The following is a 25,299-nucleotide window of genomic DNA, read 5'->3' as shown; positions in this document are numbered from 1 at the left end:
ACAAGACAATACTCATGTCAGTAGTATGTACTCACGTTTATTACACTTTTTGAAACAGGATAGCTGATCTTTGCTGGGGTAGGTGACACCATCGCTTCCACAGAAAGGAGAATCGTTTGTTATAGGAGGGCAATTATTCAAGCAGGAATCAATATTGCCTGATTGGGAACCAGCCCCAATACCAAGCAAAGATACCATCAGTACCATCACCATAAAAGCTGTGCATAAAACGTTGCATTTTAATTAAACAAATTTAATATGTCAAAAAATATGCAACTTATTTATACTTAGATCAATATTTATGGACTTCGTATCTTTTGTATGCAAACAAAAAGTGACACTAGAAATGAAAATTTGAAATAACGACAACTAAAATTGGACTCGAGTGAATTGAAATTTACACTTACCTAAAAATTTCACGTTGAGAAGCATCTTTGAAATATGTGCCTATAATATTGGATACAAATTCCTCTCTCGAAATCTCGATGCAAAGAACTAAAGAAGAGATTTTCTACGAATGAGAATTTTTTTCAATGCAAGCATTCGAAAAAGTCAAATCGTTATAATTATATCGATGAAATGAAAACATGAAAAAGTACATAATAAACTTCCAACGTAAGATAATTATAAAGTAATTACAATACGTCAATAATTAACGACGCGATCTGTATTTTTAATTATGATGAAACCGTAACACTGAAAATCGTCAAATGTTTATTATGCAGATTGTTTTGTTAGGTATTTTAATCCGGTTATTCTGGCAGGAGGGCTGAGGAGGTAATCTTTTTTACAATACTCGTAATTATCGTAAATTTAAAACAGGTTGATGTGTTAAAAATTAGTTTGCAGAGTGAATTTTAGCTTCATAACTCCATTTTTGATGAAATTTTGTGAAAATTTCAAGTTTCAAAAATCTACTGGAGGGTCCAAAAATTGTCAAAAAGTCGCTGGAGGCTCCAAAATTACTCAAACTTGCCAGCAGTCGACTTGATAGCGTGTTGAAGTTGGAGTGCAGCGTAATTTGATGAAATTTTGTGGAAATGTCCAGTTTGAAAAATCTGCTGGAGCCTCCAGAACTGCTCAAAACGGCTCGAAACCGTTCCCAATCGATTTTCCAGGTCGAAAATAGGATAAATCCCAAATTTCAGCTTTCTATGTCAATTTGGTGAAATTTTGATTTTTTTTCTCATTTCTGGCATAAATTTGATTTTTAAAAATTCACCAGAAATCAAAAAATGCACTTTGGCACTTGCAATTTTACATATCTGCAAAACTGAAAGTACAGTCACATTTCACTTGGATGTTGTTTTTTCAATTAGGTAATAATGAAATTATTGAAATTTTCATTTATTTTTTTCAATACACAACAATTTTTATAAGTTAAAATAACAGAATGATTAAAAGTAAGTAACTCTTAGGATAGAAAAAAAAACATTTAATTAACAGAATAGCTTGCAGTAAGGTACGAAAATCCAAGTGCAAGTACCACTGAGAGTGAAAAGCACGAACTTTGTCCTGTTAGTGACACATTTTGTTGAAGAATACAGCTTCACTGTTTACATTGTCCATCATAAGCCTTCGTAATCTCTGTATAAAATAAATAAATTAGGAATTGCAACTCAATTACATAAAATCACGAGAAAAAATTGTTTTTGCGGGGGAACAGATTGCGAATCTTTAATTTCAAAAATTGTATTCTCCAATGGATTTTGAAAAAAAAAATCGAGTTCGATAAGTTTAATCATACCTATCTAATGTCGAAAAAAAATGTGATTTTATAAAATGACAGATTCGATTGAAGAGAAAAGCTCTATGTAAATTGCTGAAAAATTACTGTTCAGCGTTTGAAATTGGCCTAGGTATCGTGAAGGAGTAAAAACAAGAAGAAGAAAAACTTATTTTACAGAATAGGTACAAATAGGCATTGTAGAATTTAAAAAAAAATACTCACGTTTATTACACCTTTGAAAACAACGAAGGTAACTTCTAGTAGGATAAGTTTGACCATCGCTGCCACAAAAAGGACTATAATCGTATGTCACGCTGCATCCCTTCACGCAGGGGTCATTGTAAATAGGATTGCTGGGTTCGGTACAAACGGCGACACCAATCAAAAATACCATTGCCACGAAAACTGTGCAAAAATATTAATTTAACGTGAAAAAACGTAACAAAAAATAACGTACCTAACCTATTACCTAAACTTGAAATGTTTTACGAATCCGAACGAAAAAAATAAAATTTAAAAAATAAGAAAGAGTATTTTGGACTTAGATGAAATGAAATTTACACTTACCGAAAACTTTTACGTTGAAAGACATTTTTAATGCTTGTAATATTTCGTACACTGTGGGTAAAAAATACAAACACCAGCACAATTATTAAATTTAGTGAATAAAATTAGTAACGAGAGCTTCGGAAGACTCGATAAATAGTTTTAAATTATTTAGCATGCATGCTACTTTATTTATATTATAAGCACTTGCAAGAATGTATAGGTATCGTAAATTGGCAAACATTTCCCAAAAAAATTGAATATGTATAATTAAAAACCTGTACAATTGGCAAACTTCTTGAGAGAATTAACATTTCCCCTGGATTTTTACCATCAAGTAGTGACGTATGGTTTATTTAAATATTATGGAAATGAATTAATAAAATCAGCAATATTTGCATTTAAATTACGTGAGTGAGTAAATAAAAATATTTTTACCTAAGACGAGTATTTATCCGGAAAAAATTAAGTCGATAAAAAAATAAAAATGTAAAACGGATGTACCTACCTAGTCGAGTACCTACCTAAAAATTTACAAAATTATCGGAAACATTTCCAAAGTGTTACTAAAAACATCATTTATCTCAAAATCATAATTTTTGACCTATTGCTTTTTGGAAAACCTCCCTTCAATGTATATGTAGTGCACTTGGGGAAGGAGCTCGATAGTTTGAATGCATATTTGACTTCAGGGAACCACTCCCTCCATAGGTAACCTTATTTATTTATTTTTGCCCTCATCAACTTGAGATAATGGTTTCTTTCGACCCCCAACCCTCTTCCCTCAATGTGCAACCCAGGATTTGAAAAACCATCATTTTCAGTCTTTCGCAATCCTGATAAGTAGGTACCTACATCGAAATCCGGCACAAATGTTTTGCCCCAACAAGGTACGGTATATTTGAAAAACAAATACTTCATTTGATCTATCAAAACAGAGTTGAAATTTTCACAGGGTATATCAAAAATTCCTACCAATTTTTTTTTGCACAATTTTACAAAACTTTCAGCTTAAAATTGAGTCATGACTATGGGGATTTTACTAAAGGATGTCATGTGACCTATCAAAATATGTAGGCTAGATTTTGGCAGAAAATATTTCAAAAAATTTAATCAAAACTTTTTTTTGAGTATCTTTGATTTTGAAGGGTGAGGCCAAAATTATGGGTCATGGTGTCACAAGTTTTTGAAAAAATGCCATGTGAACTAAACTGTAATTAACTGCTAAACCCCTGGATCAGAAACAGTGGAACAATGGCATACAATGCCAGTGAAAATACAAGTTAGGTGATGAACATTTCGAATGCTGAAAATGTTTATTTATTACATTTTTTCAAATACTCGCAATACAATCTTAAATGATAAACCAAATGTGTATAAACTATAATATCTATAAAAAGTGGAATATTACAACTCATTAAACTAAATAACAGTCCATTTAAGCAATCCTAAGTGACTGCAATGTATGCTTCTTTTACAAGATTGTTGAAAAAAGTGCAGGTAGTGCATGTATTGTCAAACAGTAGTAGACTATTGACTTTTTCCTTCATGAGTGATTGTGATGTTTGCAAGAAAAAATTACAAATTTCAGGTACTTGAGTTACATACTTATAACAACTACATAGGTAGGTTTAAATAATCCCCAAAGCAAAAAAAATACGCTTTTACACATACATACTTATGATAGAAGTGTCCATTGTGGCTCCTGTAGAAATGCATTTTACACGTCAATCATTGTATGGGTATGCGTTTGCATGGTCCATCATAGGCCATTGTAACAGCTGAGAAAATTATACACAAATTATGTATAACAAAAACTCATAATTGGTATAAGAGGACTATACTTACGTATATTGCACTTTTTGAAGCAGCCTAAGTAACTCCTGTTGACATAGGTGTAATTATCGCTACCACAGAAAGGACGTACATCCTTCATTTTTGAGCACATCTTTACACAAGGATGCTCTTCAAGTGGACTACGCCTATCTGATTCAGAAGCTTTATCAGCTCCAGCCGTAGTGACATCTTCATTATAGCCTTCAATGTTTTCTTCATCGTCTTCCTCGTTTTCATTTTCTTCGACATTTTCAAGTTCCTGTTCGCATGGTCCGTCATAGGCTTTGGTAACAGCTACATAAAAAAGTACAAATTATTAAATGTGGAACAATTTGTGCTAAATTTGGATATGATTGATGAAGAACTGATGCAAAAAGTTTTGGAAATGTCCAATCCTACTTATATGAAATAGTATTGATGGAAGATGATGATACTTACATACGTTACACTTTTTGAAGCAATTTAAGATACTGCTTGTGCCATACGTGTAATTATCACTGCCACAAAAAGGAATATATTCTTTTGTTGTGGGACACACCTTCATACAGGGGTTATCAAAAACTGGATTACCAGATTCAGAACCAATTGCATCTCCAACCAAGAATACTACTGCCATAGCACCTATTTATAGAAAATGAAGTACATACATGAACATTAAGAGATGTTGATATTTATTATTTCAAGTTGGAGGTTCCTGGTGTAGAATTTTGGCCCAGGATGTGTTCCTGGAGGGGAACATATTAGCTTGGTACAAAAAAAAGAAGTTTACAAAAAAGCCTTGGTTTCATTTTGGAATTTGGTTGTGCTAATATGTAGTTAGGCCAGGGAGTGATTATTCTTCACAATTTGAGGGTCTGGGACTGGGATCACAATTATGCTCATTCCTGCAAATTCAGGTTTCCTTGTACATATAAGGTTTATATTTTATATAAGTATATGAATACAGCGTATTGAAAATGTAAAATAAAATCAACACTTACCAAGAACTTTCACATTGAGAAACATCTTCACAAACTCAAAAAACACCAGTAAGATGCAAAATAGAGTGATCAAACTTGAAACAAGTGTATGTATTTCGAATAAGTTGGCTAGTTGTAGGTGGTGTAATCGTTTTATATATGCATACCACTTTATATACTTGCAATTTGCACTAGGAAATTCATTTGCGTATCATCTCTATTTACTTATCTGAAACATTTTCAAAATTTTCAGAAAAAATGCAATCGTTAGTCGTTACCTTGAATTATTAACGTATCAGTCTCTAACTTTCTGTGGAATGAGAATGAATCATTGACAATTATTTAGAAAAATTGCGGATGCATCTATAAAATAACAATTGCTAAATTAGTTATTTATCAAAAAAAAAAAAATGTTCAAAGATTGATAATGTTTTACTGAATAGTCAGCTCCAAAGATCACTTATCAAATCATTATTCATTACTTAGGTACTCATCCACAACTTTCAGTGGTTGGCCCCTGACATGGCTTTTCATGGCACTTTGTTTGCAAATTTTAGCCAAATAATGTTGCATGTATGAGTACATATTATCTCATTCATCTACACCTTTTCTCTTCTGCATTTGTTAATAAAAAATGAAAACTTCTAGAATTCAATTTGATTTTATTGAGAATAGAGGAACCAGACAGAAGGTATAATCTTCATGTTCACTTATCACTTTGTGGCCTATTACAAAACATGAGAACAAAATGGCTTAGCTCAGAGAATGAAACAAAATGGAACAAAACATTTTTGTAAGGGGTTTTTATCAAGGAATTTATTATTTTTGTCATTTTCAGCAATCTTTAAAAAACATCCCTTGATCCTTGATGAATTCCAATGTTTGATTTTCATCAGGTAGAATAGTGATTGTAGAGGAAAACATTGCATAAGAGCTCTGATGATCATAGATCCCTTCTATTTTCTGAAGAAAAATTGTAGTCATAATATATTCATCTGAAAATATAGGTGCCTAGATTTTGATATTTGTGGAGATAGATTCTGCACATTACAATATACTTTACAAGCACATCTCCATGTATAAGATCGTCACATGCGCTAGCTACCAACAAGAGGCCTAGCAGTACCTAGCTTCTGAGAGCTTCCTGGGTACCTGGCGACTTACTGCCTCGTTACCTACTTTTCTGACACTGAATGTATTTACGTATTACCACACAGACATTTACCTTAATGATATATCTTACGAAATAAGAAACATCTTCAGTTGTTATTTGTATTGTTTATTCATCAAGTACAAAGTAACAACTTGCTCAAGCTAATTATTATACTGGCCTGTACAGTATTACAAAAAGAGAGATGGCGTTTCATGCCTAAGAAAGTGCATAGCACATCACCACAGGGAATGGGAACGATACACGGATGTGGGAAGGTCCATATACATATGTCACTCTTTAAGAAGAGATTTCCAATAAGGATCAACAGTCGTTTTATGTAATAACTCCTGGACCCGAGTGCATCTGCACGACTCTTATCAGTATAACTGGAACCGAGATCATATTATGAAATAGATCTTTTGATCGCAAGCTTCACCAGTTCATATTTCGATATATGACTGGACTTGTGCTACTAATTTGACTATTAGATTTATGCAAATGTATGATGTAGGAACAAGCCTATACCATCTCCGGAACACTGATAACCAATGTTATATCACTGGGAGTCGCCAAATGACTGGTTTCTCTAGTGTAATTCTTCCAACACGAAGTTGTGAGGGAATTAATCCGCTAGATGTCATATTACGGAACTATTTCTAATGTTGACTAGAGGCAGAATGAATTTCTCTCGCTTACACGACCCAAAATGCTGTACAATCTGTCTCTACATATTCATTGATCATTTGCTTAAAATCAACAATAAACCTGTCTGGATCAAAATTACAGCAAAAACCGCGCCTAACAAATCAATTATGAAGGTCCACCATGTCTTGAATTCTCCCAGATCCATAATTTTGTGATCCAGTTAACAAGGTACCTGGTTCAAATCCAGGTACAGGGGCAAGCTTGAGCGTGTAATTGAAAAAATCCCAGGTGCACTTATCAACATTACATGTCAAGTACCTAGAGGACTGTCAGTCATTAGCCAAATTAACAGATTGTGCACACCATCTGTTAGCAGAATCAAAAAGCTAAAACTGGTTTGAGCATCTATAGAAGTCCACACTGAGGAGCTCAGGGTCTCTAAACAACCCATCTAGCTCCAAGGTATGTACTTGTGTAGATGTCATTGGTAAGCAAGCAGGAAACTACTGGTGGAAGCTTGAAAATACATTTCTATGAGATACATAATCAACGTGAAGAGGCAACACCAACATAATGGGTGTTAGCCTAAGCACCCAATTTGGCATAAAAATACGTGTTGATTTGTATGCTATACTACCTTAAAAAGTAGTACATCACAATGGTGGTACCCATACAATTATCATATGCAGTATTTAAATCATGAAGTCTGGCTGCAACAGGCCTTGATACAGTCATGGTAATATACTGCATAGCGGAGCTGAAAATGGTACTCGCTGACTGCAGGTAACTACTATACCTGTACTGTAAATTCTCGCTTCTCGCTAGTAGCTTGTAGCAAGTTGAAAAAATTTCACACCAGTTCACATTATAACTTGTAGCATGTTGAATGCATAGCCGGTGTACTGGCATGACTTCATCATTGCCATCAAGCACTGTCAAACATCAATCACATATACGAATGACAGGTGTTGAAGCATAACTCCTCCTACTTATACATTATCAAGTTTTGAGGTGCGTGTGCAGACTAAGTGCGAAAACAATCGGAGTGTGCTCGCTATACGCTACTATTACAGACACTGGACCTGTGGAATAAGACAACCAACTGCAGGCTGAGGGGAATGGAAATGGTAAAGAAAAGTTGAGTAACACCAATTTATCCCGCTGGGTGCTCTTGGCAGCGCTGTACTTCAATTTTGCAGGCAACAGGGAAAAGGGAGGGTTGTGTAGTCTGTGAGGTACTCCTGACTGCGCGCGCAGCCAGGCGAGTTCCTTCCGAATCCGGACTACACAACCCTCCCTTTTCCCTGTTGCCTGCAAAATAGAAGTACAGCACTGCCAAGAGCACCCAGCGGGATAAATTGGCGTTACTCAGGTTATTTTGCCAAGGAGAATTATGCGATGCTACGTATGGACCGTTCTGAAGTATTCCTGCGAAACATGGACCATGAGTGCAGAATGCGAGAAGAAAGTATCCGCTTTTGAGATGTGGTGCTATCGAAGGCTACTACGGATCTCATGGAAGGACTTCATTACCAACAAGGAAGTACTAGCAAGAATAGGAGAGGAGCGGAAAGTCGTAGTTGAAGACATCAAAAACAGAAAGCTAAAGTATTTAGCTCATAAAATACGAGAAAACGGTATTTTCATGCTAGTGGTACAGGGGAAAATCCAAGGAAGATCGACAAGAGGGAGGAAACGATCAGAACTGTTAACAACAAACTCACCGGCCAACTCCCCCTGCAAGACCCTGAAAGAAACAATTAGATACGCTAGATACCGGCTAATATAGATGGACATATACGCTATCTCCTGTAAAGGAGCGCGACTACGACGACGACGGCCGCGAGTTGGTTGTCTTGTATGCAGGTTCAGTGTCTATAGCTACTATCTATACCCAAATCAACTCGATACCCCCAGAGCTCAAACCAGTCCGAATACCAAATATACCCGGTCCCGGGTCAGGCAAAACTGGGACTGAGTACTACTGGGTATCCGCATTAACATAGTACAATACCATACTCGTATTAGGTTCAATTTTCACCAACCGAGTATCCTGGGTAGTGTATTACATCATGCATAAGAATGGGTGCGGGTGGTACGATGCATTCATTCATTTCTTATCATGCAAGTAACACAAACACTTTGATGACACACACAATAGCTGATGAGAAGGCGAATACATAGCGTTCCATTTCATCAAAGGCCAACCTGGGACAGGATACTACTGGTCCTGGGTGTCTTCGTCAAACCAGTAACCCGGTATACTCGGTATTCAGTTCAACCAAATATGGTAACAAGTATACCTGGGTACTACTTTGTCCCAGTTTGAGCTCTGATACCCACCACTAGTGGGTTTAGCCAGTATTTTAACCAGATACAAGTAAGGGGGTAGTGTAACTGTTTTCAGCTCTGGTAGATATGTAAGAGAACTATGTAGTTGTATTTTCATGGTTAAATAACACTGCTAAAGAAACACTATTGATGCTAATAAGATTTTTATTTATATTTTTTCAAATGCGATACAATTTTGAATGATTAACTAACTAAATACATAGGTTCATATGAACTATAAACAGTAGAATATTACTAGGTACTTATTAAACTAAATAACAGCCCATTTAAGCAATCTTAAGTGACTGTGATGTATGTTTCTTTCACAAGGTTGTGTGAAAAAGTGCAGGTAGTTCACATATTGTCAACCAATAGTGGACTATTGACAGTTTCTTTCATGAGTGATTGTAGACTCTGCAAGAAAAAATTACAAATTTAAGGTACTTTAGTTACATACATACACCAACTAGGTAGGTTTAAATAATTCCCAAAGCAAAAAAATACACTATCACACGTACGTATGAAAGAAGTGTCCATTGTGGCTCTTGTAGAAACACGCTTTACGCATCGATCATTGTTTGGGTGTACCTTTGCATGGTCCATCATAGGCCATTGTAACAGCTGAGAAAATGATAACAGAAATTAAGTATAAGAACAATTAAAAACTACAAATTTATGAACTATATTTAGGTAAATGAATGGTGCTTTTCAAGAAGGTCCTATCGACAAAAAACTGGTTTTGAGAAAAACGCATTTTTATATTTCAGTGTTTTGCCATTTTGGTTTAAAATGATATAGCGAGCTCCGGTTTTTTTTTGTTGAATAGAAGCATCTTTCCACTATTTATTTCCTGCGTAGTAATTTTTTTTCCACCACCAACATTTCCATGGGAGCGCTTTACAAAAGAGACCTCGATAGGACCTTCTTGAAACGACAGGACCTTCTTGCGGTTATTCGCCTAAAAATCGATTTTATTCCTTCTCAAACCCACCAAAAACATGAAATAGTCATTCTTGAGGAGTAATTTTCAACGCAGAATTCAAATTTTGAGTCAATTTTGCCCCTCGACCCCCAGGGGGGTGGTACCAAATGAAAATTTGGGGAAAATGTGAAAAAATCGAGTATAGTGTCAAAATCTTGATACTTTGAGTTGAAAACCACGATTTTTGAGTCAATTTCCCTCGTAGCCCCCCAGGGGGGTGGTACCAAATGAAAATTTTTGGGAAAATGTGAAAAAATCGAGTATAGTGTCGAAATCTTGATACTTTGGGTTAAAAACAACGATTTTTGAGTCAATTTCCCTCGTAGCCCTCCAGGGGGGGGTGGTACCAAATAAAAATGCGAAAAAATCGAGTATAGTGTCGAAATCTTGGTACATTTGGGCTGAAAACCCGATTTTCGAGTCAATTTTGTCCCTCGGCTTCCGGAGATGACTATACTTACATATGTTACACTTTTTGAAGCAGCCCAAGTAACTCTTGTTGCCATAGGTGTGATTATCGCTGCCACAGAAAGGACGTAAGTCCTGTGTTTTTGGACACTTCTTTACACAGGGGTGCTCTTCAAGTGAGTCATGCTTGTCTGATTCAGAAGCCTTAGCAGCCACAACTGCAGGGACGTCTGTGACGTTTTCAAGTTTCTGTTTGCAAGGTCCATCGTAGGCTTTGGTAATCGCTACAAAAAAAAATATACAAATTAACTATTAAAACTGGATCAAGCTTTGGCCAAATTTGAATGATTGAAAAATCACCTATGAGAAAAATTTTCCAAATGCACGACTCTACTTTTATAGAATGGTATTGACTGAATACGATAATACTTACATATGTTACACGATTTGAAGCAACTCAAGTAACTGGGTGTAGGATACGTGTAATTATCGCTGCCACAAAAAGGTCTATAATCAAATGTTACGTGACACTTTTTTACACACGGGTCATTGAGAGTAGGGTTAACAGATTCTGAACCAATAGCATCTCCAACCAGAAATACTACCACCAGGGCACCTAGGAATAGGAAATTAAATTACCATTAAGAGATTTTAGTATCTATTCATTATAATTATGATTATGATTGATCACAAAATGAAAATTTTGGGATATTAGCATTGTAAAAAATAAATTATCAAAAAAGCCTTGGTTTTATGTTGGAATTTGGTTGTGATAATTTTTTGATCATTTCTGCCATTCCAAAAAATTGTCCTAGTTTCACAAAAGATATCTTTCGTTGTTTTGGCATAAATTAAGAGGTACATATAATAATACATATTTGAGAAGAAAATTGTGAAACCTCGCTTCCTGTCAAATTTGCCAGAAGGTTAGTTTTTTGTCAAATTCAGAATTGTTTTTTTAAGCCACCAAAAATTCCAAAAATGATCACGTTGTTACCAAAAATTGATCAAAAGTTTCGTTTTTTTTTCTTTCTTTACAAAAGTTGCCAAAACAGCTTACTTTTAGAGACAAAAAATTGCATAAAAAAAGTCAGTTGATTTTGACCAAAAATTATAAAAATTCTCATTTTTTATAAAATTTGCTAAGAACTCTCGCATTGTCACATTTTTTTGTCAAAAACTCTCGAGAATTTTTTTTTTTGTCAAAAATTGCCAAAAAGAGTTACTTTTTTGCAAAAAAAAATCGTGAAAATGTATCACGTACGCTTTTCGCCAGTAAAATTACCCCCAAAAAGTCTTGCTTCTTGCTTAAATTGCCGAAGTCTCAATCGAGTTCTATTAACTACGAAATTTTAATTGGAATGTTTGGAAAAAATTGATTCTTTTCAATTCAAAATATAAATCCGCTCAATTTGGTCTCAATGTTCTTTTATTTTTTTTAATTTTTTTTTTTGAAATCTATTCTTGTAATAAAATAATGCAAGCAGAAAACAAAATCTTACAAATAGGGCATATTAAAAATGTAAAATAAAAGCAACACTCACCGAGAACTTTCACGTTGAGAAACATTTTCACGAACTCAAAAAACACCAGTAAGATACAAAATAAAAGGGATTCAAACTTGAAACAAATACTTCGATTGAGTCGACCAGGTATAGTCGTAGTGTTATGGTTATTTTGAAAGTGCATACCACTTTATATACTTGCAATTTGCATAGAGACAGTCATTTTTGCATCATCTCTATTTATACTTACCTGAAACATTTTCAAAATTTTCAGAAAAAAATTCAATCGTTACCTTGAATTATTAATGTATCAGCCTCAAACTTTCAATTGAATTAGAGTGAATCATTGACAATTATTTTGAAAAATTGCAGATGCATTTAAGTATAAAATAACAAGCGCTAAATTACTAATTTATATCGGAAAAAAATGTTCATAGATTGATTTAATGTTTTACTGAATAGTCAGCTCCAAAGATCACTTATTCAATCATTATTCATCATCATTACTCACCCTCAAGTTTCAGTGTATTTTGAAAGTGCATTCCACTTTATAAAATTATATAATTAAGTACTTGCATAGATATGTTCGATTGTGCATCATCCCTATTTACCTACTTATTTGAAAAATTTTCATAAAAAATGAAACAGTTTAGGTACTCGAATTATTTACGTCTTGTGTTCGAGAGATTTTGTTGATCGGAATTAAAATGATATCAGCCTCAAAATTTCAATGGAATGAGAGAGACTCATTGGCGATTTTTTCGAAAAATTACAAACGCATCTGTAAAACAATTGATCTAAATTAGTAATTCGTCGAGAAATGTTCATGAGTTGGTGATATTTTCCTGAGTAATCAGTTCCGCCGAAGAATGCTCATCTGATCGTTATTCATTACCTACTCGTTCAATCAATCTGCAATTCTTGGCAGTTGGCAAAGAGCATGAAAAATGAAAAAAATCTCCTCTGACGTGAGCAAGTAAGGGTGGGTTTTGATTTACTTTAAGTATACGATATATTTTGAAAAAACTTGTTCATACAAATGTCTGAAAAAACAATAACTGAACTAATTCGCTTCGTATTTATGTTTTTGTTTCAGGTGAGTAGGATTTCTCGGTGTAAGAATATCGTATAATAAGAATGTATAACAGGATAATGAGTAAGTTTTCTTATACTCGTATTATCAATTGGGGAATCTCATAAGAGAATATTGTAACTAAAATACCTACTTCAATTTGAGTGAAACATATACCAAGTAAGATCGAAAGGGCATGCCCTAAAATAATTTACTCTAGCCCTTGTACTACAAAAAAGTGTCCCTACCTCCAAAATGGCGGCCGTTTTGAATGACAGGTCAGCCGAAATCGCAGATTTTGCGTTCCAACATAGGACTTGCACAAAAATTTTCAAACTGTACAAAGGTAGATCGAAAGATCAAGCAAAAATTTATCACCTGTCAAAATTTCAAGCGCTGAAGGGCGTTTTTCGATTTTTGGTGAATTTTTGAAAATCGATTTTAGGCCAAAAATGAGGGAGAAAATCAAAATTTTACCAAATCGAACAAGAAAGCTGAAATTTGGAATATACTCTATTTTCGACATGCCAAATCGATTGGAAACGGTTTCAACCCGTTTTGAGCAGTTCTGGAGCCTCCAGCAGATTTTTGAAACTCGAAATTCCCACAAAATTCCATCAAATTGGAGTTGTAAAGCTAACATTTTTTCTAAAAACTAATTTCAATACGCTACGAAGTACTGCAGGTGAATTTCAAGTCGTTTTGGATCCTTCAGCGACTTTTTGAAAATTCCTAAAGCCTCCAGCAGATTTTTGAAACTTTAAATTTTCACAAAATTTCATCAAATGGAGATGGAAAGCTGAAATTTACTCTACACTCCAATTTTAACACCCTCTAAAGACGATTTCAGGTGGGTTCAAGTAATTATAGGGCCTAGAGCGACTTTTTTTGAAAATTATTGGAGCCTCCAGCAGATTTTTGAAACTTTCTATTTTCACAAAATTTCATCAAATTGAGATGGAAAGCTGAAATTTACTCTACACTCCAATCTTAACACCCTCTGAAGACGACTTCAGGTGGGTTCAAGTCATTTGAGGGCCTCCCGTGGCTTTTTTGAAAATTACTGGAGCCTCCAGCAGATTTTCGAAAGTTTAAATTTTCACAAAATTTCATCAAATTGAGATGGAAAGCTGAAATTTACTCTACACTCCAATTTTAACACCCTCTGAAGACGACTCCAGGTGGGTTCAAGTCATTTTAGGGCCTCAAGAGACTTTTTTGAAAATTACTGGAGCCTCCAGCAGATTTTTGAAACTTCAAATTTCCCTAACATTAATTTTTCAAATAGAGTTGGCAAGCTGAAATTTACTTCGCAGGCTACAAGGTAGTTTCAAATGGTTTTGAAGCTTCCAGCTACTTTTAGGAAATTTCAATTTTACAAAAAAAACGTCATACAACCTTTCAAAAAGTTGCTGGAGGCTCCCAAACGACTTGAAATTCACCAGCAGGCAACTTCGTAGCGTATTGAAATTAGTTTGCAGAATGAATTTCGACTCTCCATCTCAGTTTGATGAAATTTTGTGAGAATTTAAAGTTTCAAAAATCTGCTGGAGGCTCCAATAATTTTCAAAAAAAGTCGCTGTAGGCCCTAAAATTACTCGAACCCACCTGAAGTCGTCTTCAGAGTGTGTTAAAATTGAAGTGTAGAGTAAATTTCAGCTTTCCATCTCCATTTTGATGAAATTTTGTGAAAATTTAAAGTTTCCAAAATCTGCTAGAGGCTTCAGGAATTTTCAAAAAGTCGCTGGAAGCTCCAAAACGACTTGAAATTCACCTGCCGTACTTCGTAGCGTATTGAAATTAGTTTTTAGAATAAATTTTAGCTTTACAACTCCAATTTGATGGAATTTTGTGGGAATTTCGAGTTTCAAAAATCTGCTGGAGGCTCCAGAACTGCTCAAAACGGGTTGAAACCGTTTCCAATCGATTTGGCATGTCGAAAATAGGGTGTATCCCAAATTTCAGCTTTTTTGGTCGATTTGGTAAAATTTTGATTTTTTCCCTCATTTTTGGCCTAAATTGGATTTTCAAAAATCCACCAAAAATCGAAAAACGCACTTTAGCACTTGAAATGTTGACAGGTGATAAATTTTTGCATGATCTTTCGATCTACCTTTGTAAAGTTTGAAAAAGTTCGTACAAGTCCTATGTTAAAACGCAAAATCTGCGATTTCGGCTGACCTGTCAATCAAAATGGCCGCCATTTTGTAAGTAAGGCCAACTTTTTTGTTGGCAAGTTTGCTTTAAAATGTTTCTTAGGATGTCCCCATTTAAGAAAAAAGTTGTCCCGGAAGATCTGGGGGGGGGGGTGCAATTACTCCTATTCTCATATGCCGGACTATTAGAAAATATTTGAATTAGAATACTTCAATTTGAGTAAAAGTGTGAAACCATACCAAGTCAGATCGAAAGAGCATGTCCTAAAAGAATTTCAAAACAACGTCGGTGAAGTTATACAAAAACAATGTGAAAAGAAAAAACAATTTATTCTAGATACACAATAAAACATTGTGAACAACTTTGGATATTTTTTACTGTCGATATATGTGTAAAATTATTGTAAAATTGTCCCCATCTGTCATCTGTGACTTGTTGATGTAATGATGAATTCATCCTATGAACTGATTACCTACGTCTGATGATGATCATCTCTCTCTCTCTCTCTCTAGATAACCTTCTAGCACTGTCCATCGTGTTTCTTTTTCACCGCTGAAAAACAAAGAATGGAACACTTGTAAAATTTACAGTTATTGGTAAAAAGGAGGAGTATGAGAGGATGCGAGGAAAAGTTTTCAAGTTGAAAAAAAGTACGCAATTTTAGCTTTTCCTAAACATTTTCAAAATTCAAGAAATGGAAATGTGTTTTCAAAACTTTGAAATTTTGGTTCCTTTTACGCTTTCAAGAGCTGAAATTCCTGGAAATCGGAGAAACCGTGTGACATGTGATTTGTTATTAGATTTCGGAAACGCTGAATACGAATATAAATTTTATTCTTGAGTAGGCCTCACCTATGTCCCTCACTGAACCCCAAAATTTTCTGAAAGTTTGAGAAATTGTTTTGGAAGGGGTGGGGGGCGTGAACGCAGCGATTCGTGAATATGCAATAGAATGAACCTAGTTGAAATTTTCCACCTTAAACCCCCAAATTTGTTATCTCGGATGAGAAAATAATTCTATACCTATTTTTCATTTTCCCCCTATCTGCAAAAAAGTGGTGCCAGAGCACCCCTCCCCCTCCTCACTTGAAAAAATGAACAAAAAATTAAAGAATCAAGTTTATCAAAATTCTTTGCTTGTGCGTTAGAATTTTTCTAAACAATCTCTTTTTCAAGAAAACATTTTCCCCGGTGTTTCAAAAGATAAGTATTGGTTCCCTAAGAAAGAGCTCCCCAATGTTGAAAAAATAGAAAAAAAAAATAAAAAAATGAGAATAAGTAAATCAAAATTGGAGGAAATGAAAAAATTATAGCAATAGATTACGTACGTATTCCACATTTTTGAAAACATTCGAGTAGACCCGGATTCGAATACGTTTTATTATCGGTACCACAAAATGGTTGATAGATCATTGTGGTCACGCAATTATTCATGCATTTGTTGCTGTTGGACTGATTCTGCGGTTGTCTTTTGAACCTTGAATTCAATCGATGGATTGCCGGATCAGAAGATGAATCGTCTGGTGTTTCTGTTTCTACAGAAGCAGCAAGTACAGCAGCACACAGCAGGAGCAATGCTGATAAACGTGTATTTTCTGTAGCAATACGAGTGCCTATATAGTTATTAAATTGTCATAGCTCAAGTTGGTCTGTAGGTACAAAGTTTATGTTCAATTTTCTAAAGATCAGTGATACTGTTAATAAAGTCATTAGTCATTAGATTTGCAAAAAAGATCTATAGGTCAAAATTTTATAAAATATTTTTTTCAAAAATATGCCACTTTATCATCTGAATTCCTTTGGCAGTTTTGCGAGTCTTTTTGGTAATTTCTACGAATTTATAACTTCAAAAGGTTACATAATATTACTTAAAACTATAGGTCATGCTTGCTTTTGAAACCGTATCCAAATTCACCAATGCACCAATATTTTCTTTTTAAAAATACAAAACAAACTTACTATGCATTTTCAAATCCCAAAATAAAACAGATACCTAATAAATTGAATGAAAAATGTTAACCGAAGACTGACGAATATTTTATGTATTAACAAAACGAACTCACCGCAACACTAAAAAACTTGTCTCATCCGACACCAAAATAATTCAACACTCTTTCATCGGAAAACCCTCTATTAAAATTTGCTAATTTTAATGTGTTTAACGATGCACATCGTCCATTAAAGCGTATTTACTAACAATTACTCGTACCATCAAGGTTCGCGTTATCATTAGCGAGAATTACGGACTTGGGTTTTTTTTTCTTCGTATTTTGATGAAATTCTGCGAAATGAAAATGCGACTGCGACATTGTTGCAGCGTTAAATTGCAAGATCCTTGAGCTGGTTTTCGAGTTCATGTTTGATTTGAAAAAAGAAGACTTTTTGAATACCTTAATATAAAAATCTTCGTGAATTATTTTCATCTCGAGTGCACTTTTTACCAGATTTTGGAAGTTCATACGTAAAATTAAGCTATTAAAAAAAATCTGCACCATCATCGCAGCGTGAAAATTACAAATTACTCGTGTATGAAATGCATCGAAATTCAATGCATCAAATCACGTACGTTTGTACCGCTCTCTCAAAATTATATCAATTTATAACAATATAAACAGGTTTATTTCCAAATTGACAGTTTTTTTTATCGGAATACAACCAACATATCGACTGGACATTTTAAAAATCGACGACAGGACTACTGGAACAGAGGATTCTGGATCATGATAGGAAAACTTAGCCAGTGCTCAATGCATTAGGTGCACCTCTGGTGGTAAAGCAATCTCCGTAATGTTGAACATCGATTCCTACAAACGATTAAAAAGAATAATATTAATGAAACGAATTGAAAAATTATCAATAATGAGTGAGTGAGCCTTTTTATTTTTGGGGTGCTTTCGATTATTATAAACTGCTCATCAAAAATTAGAGAAACCCTTCCAAATCGGAACCCTTCGGTAATTTTCAAGTGAAAAGGGATTATAGTCCGGCATATGACTATAGGAATAATTGCACCCCCCCTCCCCAGTCGATCATCTGAGACAATTTTTTCTTGAAGGAGCCATCCTAAAGAACATTTTTTAAGGCCATCTTACCCAAAAAAATCGGCTTTATTTCAAAACAGCGGCCATTTTGATTGACTGGTCAGCCGAAAACGTAGAAAAGCTAGATCGAAAGAGCATGCAAAAATTTCAAGAGTCAAAGTGCATTTTTTTTGATTTTTGGTGAATTTTTAAAAATTAAATTTACGCCAAAAAATAAAAATAAAGGCAAAAAAATCAAAATTTTACCAAATTGACCTAGAAAGCTGAAATTTTACATATGTCCTATTTTCGACCTGCCAAATCGATTGAGAACGGTTTCAAACCGCTTGGAGCAGTTCTGGAGCCTCCAGCAGATTTCCATAAAATTTCATCAAATGAAGTTGAAAATCCAAAATTCACGCTGCTCTCCCGCTTAAAAACTTTATTTGTCTATTTCTGGTGAATATAAAGTCATTTTGGAGGCTCCAGCGACTTTTGATGATTCTTGGAGCCTCCATGGTACATTTTTGAACCTCGAAATTACCACAAAATTTAATCAAATGCGTATAACGCTGAAATTCACTCTGGAGCCTCAAGTAGATTTTTGAAACTTGAAATTTCCACCAAATTTCATAAAATGGGGTAAGAAAGCCAAAACTGAAAGCTTCAGCGGTTTGCAAAAAACCGATGGAGGCTTCAGAATGACTCAAAATCCATCTGCGGCCGACTCCACTGTGTATTGAAAATCGTTTGCAGAGTGAACTTCTTCTTTATAACTCCTCCATTTGATGAAATTTTGTGGAAATTCCATGTTTCAAAAATCAACTGGAGGCGCCAAGACTTTTCGAAAAGTCTCCAAAGGCTCCAAAATGACTTGAAATCCACCAGCAGTCGACTTAATAACGTGTTTAAATTGGAGTGTTCCAAAAATCAACTGGAGGGTCCGAAAATTTTCAAAGAGTCACTGCTTATTCAAGTTATCTTGGAGCCTCCAGCGGTTTTTTTTGGAAATTACTGGAACCTCTGGTGAATTTTTTAAAAAACCTAGAGTCTCTAGCGGATGGTTGAAACTTGAAATTTTCACAATATTTCAAGTTTCAAACATTTACTGGGGCCTCCAGAAATTTCCAAAAAGTTGCTGGAGGCTCCAAAACGACTTGATATCTACCTGTAGTCGACCTCACAGTGTACTGAAATTAGTTTGCGGAGTGAATTTCAGCTTTATAACACCATTTTGATGGAATTTTGTGAAAATTTCAAGTTTCATGGATCTACTGGAGGCTCCAAAAATTTTCAAAAAGTCGCTGGAGGCTCCAGACTGACTTGCGAAATCCACCAGCAGCCGACTCGGGGTATCTAACTGGCAGTGAAAGTAGTGAAAAAGTAGTGATTTTAAAAATGGATAGTGAAAGTAGTGAATTTTGTCAAAAAGGTAGTGAAAAAATGAAAAATTCATCAATGTGTTCATCTCTATTGTTTTTTCTTCATAATTTTGATTGAAAATGAAAAATACTTTCTACCAACACAATTTTTCTTCCAATTTCATTTTTTTTTTTTTTTGAAAATTTTCCAGTGAAAAATTTGACTTTGTTAATCAAGTTGCCCATTCTCCTGGAAAGCCTGGAAAGGTCAGGAGATTTTGTAATTTTCACGAAAAATCCCTGGAATTTTGAAAAAACAATCAATTGCAAATTTCGATTATGGACCTGTGATGAAAGAAACCAGTTATTTTTGACTTGTCTCGATACACAAATTTTCGAAGACTTTTGCCCTTGCTTCGTTCGGGCTTGTTTTCTTTTTCGAAATCTAGATAGAAATGTATTTAAAAAAATTTCTCAAGTCTTAAACCCAAAAAATAAACTTCTCATAAATAAACATCGTTTTTATGCCTCTCGAACTTGGGCATGTTTTGTTTTGTTTTTCAAAATCAACTTCCTTAAAAAAAAAAAAAAAAAACATTATTCCAATTCTGAAATTTTAGAAACTAAAAAATAAACTCGTTTTCAGGCATCTTGAAACATACATTTTCAAAAGCTCTCGATTCAGTTTGAAGAGAACTTGGAAAAAATATTATTCCACCCCCCCCCCCCCACCGACAAATTCTTCTTCAAATCAATGTATTGGGTTAAGTAACGTTTAGAAAAAAATTAGAATAAATGATCTGAGAAACCTGGAAACGTCATCAGGGAAAATGACTTGCCAACAATAAGGACACCCTGTTAATTTTGTGTGTGTGGAAGGGGGGGTGGAGAGATTTCCGAAAATTTGGTTAAAAAAGGTACCTAGTGAGAAAATAGTGATTTTTTTCAACAACAAAAATCCGAGCAGTGTAAATTTCGGATTTCCAACTTCATTTGATGAAAAATGTTGTGGAAATTTCAAGTTTTAAGAATTTATTGAAGCCTCCAGAACTGCTCAAAATAGCTTAGAACTGTTTTACATCGATTTAGCAGATCGAAAATAAGTCATATCCCAAATTTCAACTTTCTAGGCCAATTTGGTAAAGTTTTGATTTTTTTTCTCATTTTTTTGGGCTCAAATTTGATTTTTAAAAATTATCGAAAAATGCACTTCACCTCTTGAAATTTTGGCTGGTGATGAATTTTTGCATGCTCTTTTGATCTAGCTTTGTCCAGTTGGAAAAATTTCGTGAGAGTCCTATGTTGGAAAGCAAAATATGCGATTTCGGCTGACCTATCAATCAAAATGGCCGCCATTTTGTTGGTAAGGCCAACTTTTCTTGTGGCAAGTTTGCTTTAAAATGTTCCTTAGGATGTCTCCTTTAAGAAAAAAGTTGTCTCAGAAGATCGATGACCAGGGAGGGGGGATGCAATCATTCCTATCGACATACTATCGACTTATGCCAGACTATTAGCAAATATAACAAAGTCTTACTTCTTCCGCAATCTCTGACGCAATTGAAGTATGGCCGATTTTTATAAGACACATTGTCAGTTCCACATAAAGAAGCGAGCTGTACTCCTTGACGACAATTTCTCTGAATACAGTCGTTTACTCTTTGCGTTTCAGCGTCGGTTGTAGTCGATCCTTGATTACTATTGGTATTCGATCCTTGGTTATTGTTATTAGTATTCGTATTTTGCGATTGCGAATTTCCATTGTTTCCATTATTTCCATTATTTCCAGTTTGCCAAAAGTCTGAAGGCTGTTGACCAGATTGTTGTCCATTTTGATTTTGATTTTGATTTTGTTGGCCATTTTGGTTCTGTAAAGTTTGGACCTGTTGTCCTAGGGTGAATCCGTTTTGTTGCCTTTTAAATCTGGGATTCAGACGATGAATCAAAGTGTTCTGGTTCCCGTCGTCATCGTGGGCAGAAATACTACCGATAGCCAACGAAACGATCAGTAGAATACCTATTTATAAACAATAAAACGTAAAAGTTAACTTACAATTGGAAATGCAAATTGAACAAAATTGTATCATTCGATACCTATCTACGTTTTATTTTTTTAAATTATCTCTAGAAATCAATATACTCATTTTAAAACTGGCTACATACCAAAAGCTCCCATCGATGCAATTTTCATGCTTATAGTGTAAAATAAACCTGAATTTGGCACACAAATCGAACTGCGAGTGCAAAATTACGAGTACTAGCAAAGTTTAAAAACCACTATTCACGCCGAATAATTTATATTTGAGCAACTTTATGCGATTTACTCGTAGTTATATCGAAGAATGATGCAAAGTACAATTTTTTCAGTTGGGCATTTCTTATAAATACCAATTTAATCTCCTTATGTACAAGTAATAAGTTACCTATACATGTACATGATTAAATAAAAACAATTCGGTAGATAAAATTAATCGAAGAAAATAATATTGATGTGTTATAAAAGTTAGATGTTTTCTCACATATTTAATAATTGGCGGACTTTCCCATCTCTTAATTATCGAATTATTGTTATGTTAGAGAAGAAAATTAACATTGTACCTCATATATGGTTCGTTTACCCTATCGTGATAAGAACCTATATACTTGAATCGCATTAGACTGACAAGAAAACCTCTCAAGGTGTCCGATTTCGATTTGAACGAGAAAATGATTTCTGAAAAAAAGCATTCTCCGACCCCCCCCCCCCTCTTAATTGAAATTTCAACTGCACACATTAATTTTTCGAGTATTGATAACTCAAAATTACTGCCCATTTTTGATGATTTTGATTTTTTTTGAAAAACTATATTCTGATTCAGTAAAAGTGATAAAAATTACTCCTGACGCTGATATCATCTCCCCCGAACCAAATTTCACAATTTCTGGCCATTCTGGAGCCTCCAGCGTGATTTTCGATTTCTCCAGAGTTTCCAAATTTTTCCAGAAGGTGTGAAAATCAATTTGAGCAGCTAAAAATCGAGTTGTGGGGTATTCTCGAGCTGTTTGAAAATCGATTTTTCAATTTTTGGCAAATTTATGAAGATTTAATAAAATTGACCATTTTTAAAGATTTATAAGGTTTCTTCAAAAAAATGTGTAAGCCTACTGATTCAGTAAAAATAATGAAAATTAGTCCTGACGCTAATTTATTATCTCCTCTCGAACCAAATTCTACCATTTTTGGCCATTCTGGAGCCTCCAGCGCGATTTTCGATTTCTTCAGAGTTTTCAAATTCCTCCAGAACACGTGAAAATTAATTTTAAAGTAGCTAAAAATCGAGTTGTGGATTATTCTTGACCTTTTTAAAGAGTTTTTCCACATTCGAGACGACTTCCAGGAGGCCACTTCAAATTTGTTTTTCCTCCACCAGCTTGGGTATTTATAAGGGGGGGGGGGATCAAAAAATTGCTTTTTGAAATTTTTACGAATGACTATAGCTTGTCTAAAACTAACCAGTTGGATCCAAAATTTCACAACTTTCGAGCCATCTTGGCGTCTCCAGCGTGATTTTAGATTTCCTCCGGAGTTTTCAAATTTCTCCAGCGCAAAAGGCGTGAAAATCAATTAGGTCGGTTTGAAATCGATCTGTGGCCTGTTTTTAACCTGTTTAAAGGGATTATCCACATTTTGAGCCAATTTTCGAAAATCAAGGTGAGGCTATACCTAAAATACATAATGACTGAAGTATTCGATTTTGTGGTCGAAAAATATTCTTCGATTAACTTAGTGAATTTTTCTAGCTTTGAAATATTTTCAGGGTTATTACCCTCTCTCTATCTCAAATGCACCCTCTGAGTCAAAATTATTCTCTGAAGGTCGATTTTTATGTATTTTCTGATTAATTTAGGGCCACAAAGATTGGGGTGATTGAACCCCTTCTCATCATCGAACTCGTCTCAAAATTGGGGGAGACCTCAAGTACCTACCTACCTATTTGCTGCAATATATTTATTTCAAAGATTTTTGGAACATATAATCCCCCCCCCCCCCCCACTTGACAATAAAATTCAAGAGTTAAAAATTTGAAGAGTCCATCTGAACCAGAATTTATACATAAATATCTAGCTGTTTTTTTCCTAGTTTACTCGTATCTCATTTTTTGATTCCAGCTGTCCCTTTTACCATCCCTCTTCTCCACACAAGTAGTATAACCTTCCGTAAGGAGGACGAGAACATCGATTTTATAATGTAATTTTTTTGTTTTTTCACGTATCATTTTACATACATATTTTTGGCATTTTTTAATATCTATAATTTTTGTTAAATTTTACTAAAATTTTATTACCTACTTTTTGGCAATTTTCACTGATTTTAATGATTTTTTTTTGTAAGTTATTATAGCATTTTAACAATTTTTTTGCACTTTTTCATATAATTTTGGACAAGTTCTCATAAAACTTTTGCTAACAAAATGTTTTCAACACTTTCATACAATTTTTGTCAAATTTTACTGAAATTTCGTCAGTTCTCGGTAATTTAGATAAGTAAATTAGTACATATATAGTGTGTTTTTAATGCTTTTAGTATTTACCTATGTTCAGAATGATTTTTTATTCAATTTTTGCTAAAATTTCATATTTTTTTTCTTGACTTGTAGGAATTTTATTACTTTATTTACTTATGTTTTTAAATCATTTTAACAATGCCTTATGGCAATTTTAGCTTGTGTTTGCAAAAATTTCTACAGTTTTTGCCACATTTACGTTGATTATAATTAGGGTAGAAGAACAATATATTCTTTAGCATATTTTTTTCTGTGCCATTAGGTAGGGAATATCAAACAGATCTTTGCGAATCAAGAGATTTCAAGTCGATTGCGCCAATGTTATTTTGCATATTTTAGCATATTTCGACTAAAAATGGTCAATTTAGCATATTTTCACCTGTTTTAGCGCATATCTTGGCATATTTAGCCAATTTTCTCAGTTTGTTTACGTATTCGTAGGTATTCGTAGTATTTTTTTGTAGTTTTTCTGTTTGTTTTTAGTTGGTAGGTATTTTCCGCTATCCGGTTCTGCAGTGGTGGTATGAGATTTTACTCCCTGCAATCTGATTGGTTGAGGGTGGAAATACGTCTCTATGTGTCTAGTTTAGTTTTTAATGTACAGTATCGAATGTTTTTGTAAATGTTGTGAAATACAGTCCACTTGTAAATCTGTGTACAGAAAAGTCGTGTTGCTTTTTTCGTCTTCGTTGTCGTCGTAATTTTCGAATCAATGCGTTGAATTTTTCGTCTTACATGTATGAGAACATTTTGGTCCTCGCGAGCCGGATACATTATTCCGGCATGGATTCGTGAATTTTATGAATTTTTAATGAATTATTGCGATGTCTTTTTGAATTTTTTTATCGATTATTCGTTGTGTGCGCCTAATTTTTAGGCAAAGTGCGATGTTTTTCTCGTATTTTTTTGAAATATGATGCTGTTTCGTATTTATAAAGTTGCGCCTATCTGTTCGTAGTACCTATGTCGCCTATGATGTCTTTGTTTTCGTCTGATTATGCAATGCTTCGTTGTGTGGGAATTATCTCCCATTAAGTTTAATGATTTTCGATTT

The 25,299-nt window shown here is 34.4% G+C and overlaps 4 protein-coding genes and 1 long non-coding RNA gene across 6 annotated transcripts in view; 1 reads left to right on the top strand and 4 right to left on the bottom strand.

Moving 5' to 3' along the window:
* LOC135838864 (uncharacterized) overlaps window positions 1–25,299 on the top strand; it is a 166,415-nt gene that overhangs the window by 21,752 nt on the left and 119,364 nt on the right. The window lies entirely within an intron of this gene.
* On the bottom strand, window positions 1,332–2,458 carry LOC135838805 (turripeptide Ici9.1-like). The gene is made up of 3 exons (XM_065354577.1): window positions 2,297–2,458; window positions 1,952–2,134; window positions 1,332–1,587 (listed from the first exon to the last, which is right to left on the bottom strand). Exons 1-3 carry the CDS (start codon window positions 2,319–2,321, stop codon window positions 1,550–1,552), a joined length of 246 nt encoding a protein of 81 aa, XP_065210649.1. The 5' UTR covers window positions 2,322–2,458; the 3' UTR covers window positions 1,332–1,549.
* Window positions 3,558–5,247, bottom strand: LOC135842853 (serine protease inhibitor dipetalogastin-like). 2 transcript variants are annotated; one of them, XR_010558204.1, is made up of 5 exons: window positions 5,092–5,247; window positions 4,550–4,732; window positions 4,124–4,405; window positions 3,954–4,056; window positions 3,558–3,819 (listed from the first exon to the last, which is right to left on the bottom strand). XR_010558204.1 is itself a non-coding variant. In XM_065360519.1 (4 exons), exons 1-4 carry the CDS (start codon window positions 5,114–5,116, stop codon window positions 4,007–4,009), a joined length of 540 nt encoding a protein of 179 aa, XP_065216591.1. In that variant the 5' UTR covers window positions 5,117–5,247; the 3' UTR covers window positions 3,953–4,006. The 2 variants fall into 2 exon arrangements, 1 of the variants encoding a protein (XP_065216591.1); XM_065360519.1 differs by lacking the exon at window positions 3,558–3,819 and having other exon boundaries at window positions 3,953–4,056.
* LOC135842845 (serine protease inhibitor dipetalogastin-like) lies at window positions 9,347–12,291 on the bottom strand. The gene is made up of 5 exons (XM_065360506.1): window positions 12,134–12,291; window positions 11,023–11,205; window positions 10,643–10,873; window positions 9,718–9,820; window positions 9,347–9,613 (listed from the first exon to the last, which is right to left on the bottom strand). The coding sequence occupies exons 1-4, from the start codon at window positions 12,276–12,278 to the stop codon at window positions 9,771–9,773; spliced, it is 609 nt and encodes a 202-aa protein (XP_065216578.1). The 5' UTR covers window positions 12,279–12,291; the 3' UTR covers window positions 9,347–9,613; window positions 9,718–9,770.
* Window positions 17,920–22,127, bottom strand: LOC135838781 (putative uncharacterized protein DDB_G0283051). Its single transcript, XM_065354541.1, has 3 exons — window positions 21,865–22,127; window positions 21,239–21,718; window positions 17,920–18,127 (listed from the first exon to the last, which is right to left on the bottom strand). The coding sequence occupies exons 1-3, from the start codon at window positions 21,890–21,892 to the stop codon at window positions 18,057–18,059; spliced, it is 579 nt and encodes a 192-aa protein (XP_065210613.1). The 5' UTR covers window positions 21,893–22,127; the 3' UTR covers window positions 17,920–18,056.

Source organism: Planococcus citri, chromosome 1 (genome assembly GCF_950023065.1).
Source record: "Planococcus citri chromosome 1, ihPlaCitr1.1, whole genome shotgun sequence".
In the NCBI taxonomy this organism is placed as follows: Eukaryota; Metazoa; Arthropoda; class Insecta; order Hemiptera; family Pseudococcidae; genus Planococcus; species Planococcus citri.
This window is presented reverse-complemented; position numbering and strand designations above follow the sequence as displayed.